The sequence below is a fragment of the Limulus polyphemus genome, unplaced genomic scaffold (assembly GCF_000517525.1).
Source record: "Limulus polyphemus unplaced genomic scaffold, Limulus_polyphemus-2.1.2 Scaffold622, whole genome shotgun sequence".
NCBI classification, from domain to species: domain Eukaryota; kingdom Metazoa; phylum Arthropoda; class Merostomata; order Xiphosura; family Limulidae; genus Limulus; species Limulus polyphemus.
Window position 1 is genome coordinate 355,785 of NW_013666232.1, and position 9,426 is coordinate 365,210.

General features: G+C 29.1%; 1 protein-coding gene across 1 annotated transcript in view; it reads right to left on the reverse strand.

Annotated features, from left to right (window-relative positions):
• Positions 1–9,426, reverse strand: part of LOC106459523 (CCR4-NOT transcription complex subunit 1-like) — a 101,530-nt gene that overhangs the window by 52,516 nt on the left and 39,588 nt on the right. Inside the window, exons 15-19 of the mRNA XM_022386026.1 lie at positions 7,173–7,181; positions 6,512–6,617; positions 2,896–3,071; positions 1,424–1,548; positions 695–805 (exon numbers count right to left, since the gene is read on the reverse strand). Of these exons, the coding sequence (XP_022241734.1) occupies positions 695–805; positions 1,424–1,548; positions 2,896–3,071; positions 6,512–6,617; positions 7,173–7,181 (527 nt within the window). The remainder of the gene's footprint in view (positions 1–694; positions 806–1,423; positions 1,549–2,895; positions 3,072–6,511; positions 6,618–7,172; positions 7,182–9,426) is intronic.

Sequence of the window (9,426 nt, forward strand, 5' to 3'; positions counted from 1 at the left end):
AAATAAAGTATATACATGAAAACAAGAAATACAGTACTTTTCTTTGACCTTGTTTTTTAGCTTGTTGATGAATTTAAGCCTTTTTTTTTCTATAATGACGGTACTAATATGCAAAAAAGCACACAATGTCCTACAATAATTATAATTTAAGTGGTTTTCTAACTAGGACAAGAAGGGCTTAAATTAATTCCCTCAGCTGCTCAATCTGAACCCCACAAGATAAATGCTTAAACTGAAGAGGAAATTCACAATACTCTGTAGTGAAAACAACATGCCATTATACATTATTTGATAGAGTAAAACTTAAGAATTTAAAACTTAAATAAAATTAAAATATGATTTATTAGCTATGCTTTTGTAAAAAATATTCGTATACATTGATAATAAATTAGATTAATTAAATTCTGAATTTAACTCTCTATCATTACAAACTAGACAAGAGGGTTAATAATCAAGAAGCATGCAAGTGAACCAAATAGTATAAAATCTTATTAACAACAAGCTGGGGCAGTTTAAAGGTCAGCTGTTTTGAAATATTTTCTCATATTTTAAAAGTTCTCAATTAAAAGTTCTCTAGAAATAATTATGTATGTAAACATATAAAAAGCTAGTATTACTTGTTTTTATCCAACAACAATCACAAATCATTGGTAACTATAACATGAAACTTGGTCAAAAAATATTTAATACATACCTTGTTTTAAACCTGTCAAGGGCTGTTATACCAAAAAAATACATTTTGCTTCCATGAGGTTTCCTGAGTGCATCAAGTACATAGCGTAGTGCCAAGCCCAGGGACATGAAACTAAAAGATTTACAAAACTATATAAATATCTTAGTGCATCAAATATATAGCATAGTACACACCTCAGAAACATGAAACTGAAACAAGCTTTATAAAACTATACATATATAGTTTCACTCAACAGCCTCTAAGCTTCTAATTGTATCTTTCATGTTGTTTTTTATTTTTACAGCAATAGGACGTTAATCATTCGCTCACATCCAGATCCGATACACTGACCACTACGCAATGCCTGTTCTAAACTGGAATAGAAATGACCTCCACTCATATTGAAGTTATCAAAAAAGCATAAGCATTATACATAAATGACACAGAACAAAAATTGAAATATAATGCTGGGAGATACTTTATAAATGTAAATACAACTATTTATGACAAAATATGAGTTACTATCTCCTCAAGTAAATAAAACAAATTTATAACCTTATTCTGAATAATAAAGTTGTGTTACTTTAGTAATACCAGCAGTTTCAAATCAATTATATCAATACAATTGTCTGACTTTACATTAACCAAACAGTTACAATCAAAAACTTACCTAATTAACATACAATTATATTCAACATCAATAAAAAAGTATCATTATATTTTAGCAATTTTTATTATTAAGAAACTTACGTGACAAGACCTTGTTCAATGATTCCCCCAAACAGTTGTGCAGTTATCAACAATTCTTTGTCTGGGTATTGAGGGAAAAACCGGTACTCCTCAAACAAGTTTCGTAGCATACAACTGAAAACTTCCTGTTTATGAAAGCAATAAAAATTTCATTTAGCACGAGTTACCTCATTCCCTACCATCAAAATATTTTCACAATGAAAAAGACACTAAACAGAGATTAGACTGAAACTGCTATTAACAACTGATTGTATGTATTTTTTTTAACTTGTTGGTTTTATAGGACAATAAACTTATAACATTTTCCTTGAAAAATTTACAAAAACATCATATTACTATTGTGGCATTATGTTCTGGTATTTTCCCTACTTCTCACTAGGAAGTTTATTTAAAAGCTTCTAATAGCAAGGTAATTAGAAAAGATAATGGGATGTTTTTATTCTTTATGCCATTACATTGTACTTTGTGCTATATATAGCATGACATTGTTATCAAAATTAGTGTATAAAGGTCTTTATGAAATATTTAATTAATATTCACAAAATTTATAACTCTTCTAAATATGAATGTTTTGTAATTAATACATGAATAAATAAATGCTGTTAAAGTCTACAACGGCTTTTCTAAAAGACAGTACCAAAAATTCAATAACATTCAAAGTAATTTGTTTTTGTTGGTTGTTTCATATTTTTATATTCATTTAATTAATAGCTGCCTACTTTCACATTATTTCAATGACAGAAAATTTGTCTGTAGCTGTTTTTCTATTAAATGCATGTACTTTCACCTTTTTTAATTTATGAAACTGTTTTGCCAAATGGTGTACTAATGTATCACAAAACAAATGGAAACAAGTTTAATGAGTAATTATATGAAAAATGTAAGAGATTATGGGAAAACACAGCTTACGTTCTTGTTAATTTAAAGTTGAAAGAAAAAAATGAAATATGTATAAAGCGTTCATTTTTACTTCCAACAATACTACTTATATTAAATTTACTGGTTACAAGTATCACTACATCTCACAGTTACCCATTTATACTTTATGTGGAAAAACAAATTCAAAAATCCATGACTTAAATGTCTAATTTAAGGAAGAAAACAATTCAAACTTCTTAGCACATTGACAAAGAACACAATATTACTCTTTACTATTCTATGCAGATTAAAACAATTTTATAATTCCATATGCTTTCAGTTCTTTTATACGTCTGAAGTTACCATTTGACGAGTTTGAAACAGGTAAACCAGTGTTAATTTTCTCGACAGTCAAGTGTAGGGGGTAAATAACTATTTATATTTATCATTTTATCAATAACATCATCATCCTGATCATATGCCTTAACTAGAAAATATCACTAGAGTGGGATGGACTTGATGTGCACCTTATTTTTAACAGAGGAAGTAGAATAAATTAAATTCTGTCTTATCACACAATAATGATATCATTATTTATCAATCCATTTCCTTACCCTTTCCCTTTTATTGGGTGACTCTTGAAATTTCTTCAACATCTCTAACACTTCATCAATAGAGAGAGTTGGGTGAGGAGGATGATTGTAAATTCTTTGAAAGTATCCATTAGCTTCATCTTCCACTTCCTTAGACACTTGTTGGCTCATTTCTGGGAACATGGCTGACATATCACCTACACATAACCATGCACAAGAGCCTGTTATTTTTTATACATAGGGTGTTCCTTTATAATTGCTGTTGTCACAAAGCTTTAAAATGATACCAAACTGGCTGATTTTCAGACCTACTTTTAGTAGGAAGAAAACAAATATACAACAGACTTGGTTTGTGAACACAACAAAAATTACTTATTAAATTATTCTTTAATCTTTACACTATGCCACAGTAAGCAATGATAAATAAAATAATTCATCTGCTGAGTTAAATTCTTTTGATGGAAAGAAAGAAAAAGAAATTCAAGTTAGTTTTTTTTGTACATAATAGCTAGATTTCAAACCTTAAACATATGGGTTCAAAATTGCACAGTGCAACTATACCTTACAAACCAAGTCTGCTTTTCCTAATCAATGTAAACTATCTTAAAACGAATTAAAAGAATTTTCTCCACAACGTTAAGCAGGTTCACATGCATTTGCAATAACAGGTATATCTTAAAATGTTAATGATTAAGTACCATATAAACCCAATTTATTATTTAATACAAATGATTCTTATGTCTGAAATACAAGTTAAAATCTACTTCACTACCCTTGCTTTTCTGGTTCATACTCGTCAGCCTTGAAGTTTTCTATTTTATTTCTTCAGAATTAGTATGAATCATAAAATTAATTTCTGTTTCTTTAAAACAAAAACAGAAATCAGTGTTTATATATACTTTTAATAAACTTATCTACAGAGACATTTAATATCATAATTCTGTCTGCATGTTACAAACTGATCCACCTATATAATTTTAATGTACCGTTATTAACTACTACAAATGTTGTAATATGAAATAAGTTACACTGAAAATCACATTATAAATTTAATTAGCTATATACATATTCCCCCACATATATATATATTACACATATAAGACACACAATTATGACTCATGATCCATTTATTAAGTATATAGTGATACCGTTTCTGTAAATATTTTAGAGTATTATTGGTCTTACTAACAATTTAAAGTCTACATTTTATTCATTGGTACCAGTTTTTGAGAAAACATCTATTTTTTAGTATTTAAACATTATTTTTGTCCATTTTCTGTTTTTGTGGTAGATTCATTATTAAATAGCTTAAACTTAGTGTTACCTCAAAATATGCAGACTTGTTTAATACAGTCTTCTTTGTTTAACCCAAATTTAATTTAGTACCTTTAAATTTTAATGATGAAATCTTAATTCAAGCTAATCCTTTTTTAGATTTTACTATATGTTTTTAAAACACATAGTCAAGAAACTTATGGTCATATAACTGTATAGTTTGTCTAAACTGAATGAAAAAAGTTTGTTGTTGTTAATTAGATTGTTACTATTTCAACAAAATAAAAGTATCTAAGGGACACAACTGTCCTTTTCATTAACCCTTTCACTATGGGCTTGGTCCCTGGGACCAACCTCATGCTTGTTATAATTTTCATAGTATAACTTTTAATACAGTATGCATATCTTCACAAAATTTGGCAGATTGTCATTAAACATACCAAGGCTTTTGTGCACAAAGTACAGGATTTTTTAATGAAAGATTTGCTCTTGCATTTTTTCTTTTCAAATGTTGGCTATCCTACATGCAAAGTAGTTTTGATTTTAGGATTAAAAATATTTTTATCCATCAGAAAACTGTCACATTTCATTTGTGAAATCTCTATAGCCTCCTAATAAAATCCAGTTATTTTTCAAACGTTTTTTGAAAAAAACTTTTAATTTTATCTGTTATTTTCTCTATCTTATCTCTGTACAGGTTTGGTTGAACTGACTGACCATGTAACCATCATTGAAATTCTTTTATGCAGAATTATAGTAGACCAATCTGTGTGACCTTGGGAGTATTCAAATACATCAATTGAAAGGATTTTATTTCCTGAGTCCAAAATTAGATCTCAAATTGATCAAGAGATGACGAAGCTATGAGCTAAAACTTTGTTCTTGAAACAAACAAACTCAGAACCATTCTATGAGCCTCCATGCTGTAGATAAAAATTAGGAAAAAATATTTAAGTTATGCTTTTTTGTTCTAGAATAACTATAAGTTGTAACATAAAACCACAAATTTTTATTCTAAATAGCTATTTATATTTATTATTTTTTGTTTTATTGATCTTTCAGCCATGTCCAACTAACATTACAGAAGGTACAATCACAGCTCACGTGCATCTCATGTTACCATATATAGCATAAAACTGTCACTTGCAAAGATATCCGTCTTGGCTTTGTTCTAGTGGACCAATATTTTGTAAAATACAGTCACATTTTGGTTATAATACATAACATGTGTATATAAATATATATATATTATTACTATTTACAAATAAGTTCTTAAATTTCAGTTATTATTCTCAAAACAGAGAATAGTAAAAAAGAAATATAGAAAACAATCTCTACTACTTATGATTGTAAAAAAAGATAATAATCACTTGCCATACCTTGCATGCTAAGCCTTGCTGAACTTTGCAAGTGGAGGATGTAAAACAAAATAACTTTTTTAGGTTCTATATATGCAGTTTGAAATAATTCGTAACATTTTAAAAAGAATACTTATTGTCAGGAATAATTTTGTCTGTTTTTCTGTTAAGTGCAAAGCTACACAATATTGTCTATGTTGTGCCCAACGAGGATATAGGAACTTGATTTTTAGTCATAAACTCTCAAATTTAACGCTGAGACACTGGTTTATAAATTACTCTACCAATATCACAGAAGTCCACTGTAATTTATCAGATTTACTAACTAAACTATATTTGGGTATAAACAAATATTGTTTTTCACACACCATTTTCTCTTATTCCTTTCTTCCAAGATTGGAAACAAAAGACTATACTTGGGAAATTACACACCTTGAATAAGCAAGAGCTTTTGATTGGATATAAACACATGATGGAGCAAAGTGGGTGTACGTAAGCAAGTATTGCCAAAAATAGAAGAGGTATATAAGGCTTGATTCGCTAAATATAGTCACATCTCAGTAAATAGAAAAGATAGAAGGTTTCTGTTTTATATTCTGGCTTGTCAATATCTGTAATTTGAGTTTCTAATTCATAAGAAACTATATACTTTGTATTTGGACATCACAAACATCTAATTTGAACCAAAGCTGCATTCAACATACCCATGACACACACACAAAAATCAATATTTAGGAATTTTGTTTTAATATTTAGTTTCAAATGAAGAAATTAATTAATGCATAATACTAAAACTTGAATTATAATCCACAATTTGAGACCAAACTTAATGACATACATTCATAAAATTTTTAATGTAAGTCTACAAACGTGATGACATGCCTTTTGAACCCTGACCATAGGAAAACCCATAGCAATAGGGTTAAACCAAATAATAATGATAGCATGAGAACGTCATTGTTTCTTCATTTATTTTAACATATAACAGTCCAACAGACACTTGCCTTGTCTCAAACGATCAACAGTAGGTGCCGCAAATCCAGTTTTTATTGAGGCTGAGCTGATGGCTGATGACATGACTGTGCTTGTGTTCAAGCCTAGAAGAAAACTCTATTAAATATCTAGTGCTCAAATATAGAAAAAAAGGTTTGTAGTAAACAAGGTGATGTATAGCTTACTACAGAAATTTAGTGAAATAATGCTATGTGTAATCAAGATAATATTTCAAAAATGTAGACACTGTTGTAAGCTACTGACAGACCTGAGAAACAACCTCATTACCATTCATAAATCTAAACAGTTCCATATAAACCGGGTTTTGTTTAAATAACTTGCCCTGAATTTTGAATGAGAAACCTTGGAAGGCATGAGAAACAAATATTCCTTTGATAAAAAAGTTGTGAAGCTGACTCCTGCCTCAAAATTTACATATACTCTTTCTTGGGTTATTCTTTGAAATGCTGATAAAAAAGTTAATCACATTAAAAGAAACTGAATATATGTTAATACAAAATGACATGACTATTAAAAACTATTAAACCTTTAATAGAAAGTTCTTAACATCCACAGGTAACTTTCATCCAAAGATTAGTGCTAAATAATAATGTTTCAGCATTTTCCAAACATGCGCAACATCCATCAATGACTACTCTTTATCATGTTTACTGAACCAAAATGAAATTTTCAGCATCAATTATGGTTCTCATTTTGTGTCTTTCATCACAGAATAGTGGCACAGATGGATGATCAATCCAAATAATAGGATTTCAAAACATACAAGATGCTTTACTGTACTCATCTCAAGTGCAATACCAGAAATCCTCTGTACATATTGTTTGAAATTAGTTTATTACAATTCCAACTTGAAAATATGTATGAACTTTTAAACCTTCATATTTGGCCCTGGCTCTTTTGTACATATCATGACCTTTTACAGCATCACATTTTAAATTTAATTAAAAAACTTATTATCAATATGTATCAACAAACTTGGCATGAAAATGTACTTAATAATTCAAAGAATTAAAATGTATACATGAAGGCTACATAAAATATTTTTGGACACCCAAATTTGTCAGACTCAACAAGGCTTACAAAACAAAATCTACTCAAGTGCAAGCTGCATCAAGTACACACTAAGTACTATAAATCCTTATTTTTTATGTAAATTTTTTATTCTTATATATTTTTTAACAAACATAGCTACAGTATTAAAATTATAAACTTCTCAGCTTAGCCTAACAAAACTTCAGCATATGTAACATATTATCCCACAATAACATGGTTTCAGTCAGCTTTATAGGAAACAGCTAAAGGGCTTCCACTGTGATTTATTGCCTTTCATTCACAGTAGTCTGATAGTAGTTAGTTCAAAGCACAGCAATAAAACCATAAAATTAAAAGAAAGTAGATATGAAAAGGTTAGAAGATGAAGCTGTTTAACATACTTAATTTGGTTCATTCTGATCAATACTGGAGTCAGTGAAGAATAAAAAAAATGGATTTATTAATTTTATTTCATATTTATGTACCTTTCATTTTCCTATACATTAATGATTTCACTACGGTTAATATCAGGATAGAGAGATAAAATATAATGTTTTACAGAAAAAAATTTTTGATACAAGTTTCGGACATTCTGGAGGTAATGCAAATGAAATATGAAAATAAGATGAAAAGAAATATTTTTATTCTTAGCACGTAAATCATTTTTCACTCAAATTGACTCAGTAACAGCTTCAGAAATTCATAGGAAAATCTTTAGTATAAATACTTTAAAAAATTAAATTTTTTTTGTGTACAACAGGCTTTTAATGTTCACTAAAAGCATACCAAATTTTTTTAAAGATACACAAAATAAATTCAGAACTATAGTAAACATTATTAAGTAGTTTGACAGATAAGGGGTCAATACATTTGACCAAGCCTGTGAATAGCAAGTTAATGCAAGTAAAGAAATATTACAATTTAAGGAAGTTTTATTTCACACCCAGTCTGTGAGTCAGGGAGAAATATCTGTTAGAGTGATTTCCCAAATAAAGCTTTCCATTACTTTTTTTTCTTCAAATTATGAATAGAAGTTTGAGCTTTTTTTGATATCTGGAATTTGAATTACCCATCAGTATGACAGATTTTGCACTAGTTTCTAGGCTATAAATGAATAAAATTCATATCCCCCATCCAAATTTCCATACAAAACAGGATAGCAGCAACACATGTTGCACAAAATTAAATTTGGTTCCCCAGCTCTATAACAATTTTCTTCATGGTTTTTGCAAGTTCTGTCAATAGAGATGACTGAAGAAGGCTCAAAAAATTTACTTGCATTGTAAAGTGGTTAGGTGCAATACCTGCCTGAATATGAACACTGGCCAACCCCCTAGGTTCTGCAACTTTGTGAAATTTACTGAAGATGTAATTTAATTTCCTTCTTTTGCTATACATTGTACTGGGAAATCTGTACTTATCTGGGAAGAAACTGTGTTGTTTATTGTAGTCATTTAATTATTTTATATCAAATTAGATATGCATGTAAAATGTGCAAAGAACTTATCAAGCAATATGGATACCACACACCCTGAATTATTACTTGAAACTACTGCAAATAAGGCATTTATCTAATTAATGCAATTAGATGGGATATCACTGTCACTCTTGTTCATGTTGTAGCACGTTTTATGTGCAGAAGCTGTCATAAGTGATAGTTGAAAGTATGTGTAGTTGTTGGTAATACGATCGGTTTATTTATATCTCAGTATTACAAGTACATAACATATCCCATCTAATGCAATTTTATGGAATATCACTGTCACTCTTGTTCATGTTGTAGCACGTTTTATATGCAGAAGCTGTCATAAGTGATAGTTGAAAGTATGTGTAGTTGTTGGTAATACGATCGGTTTATTTATATCTCAGTATT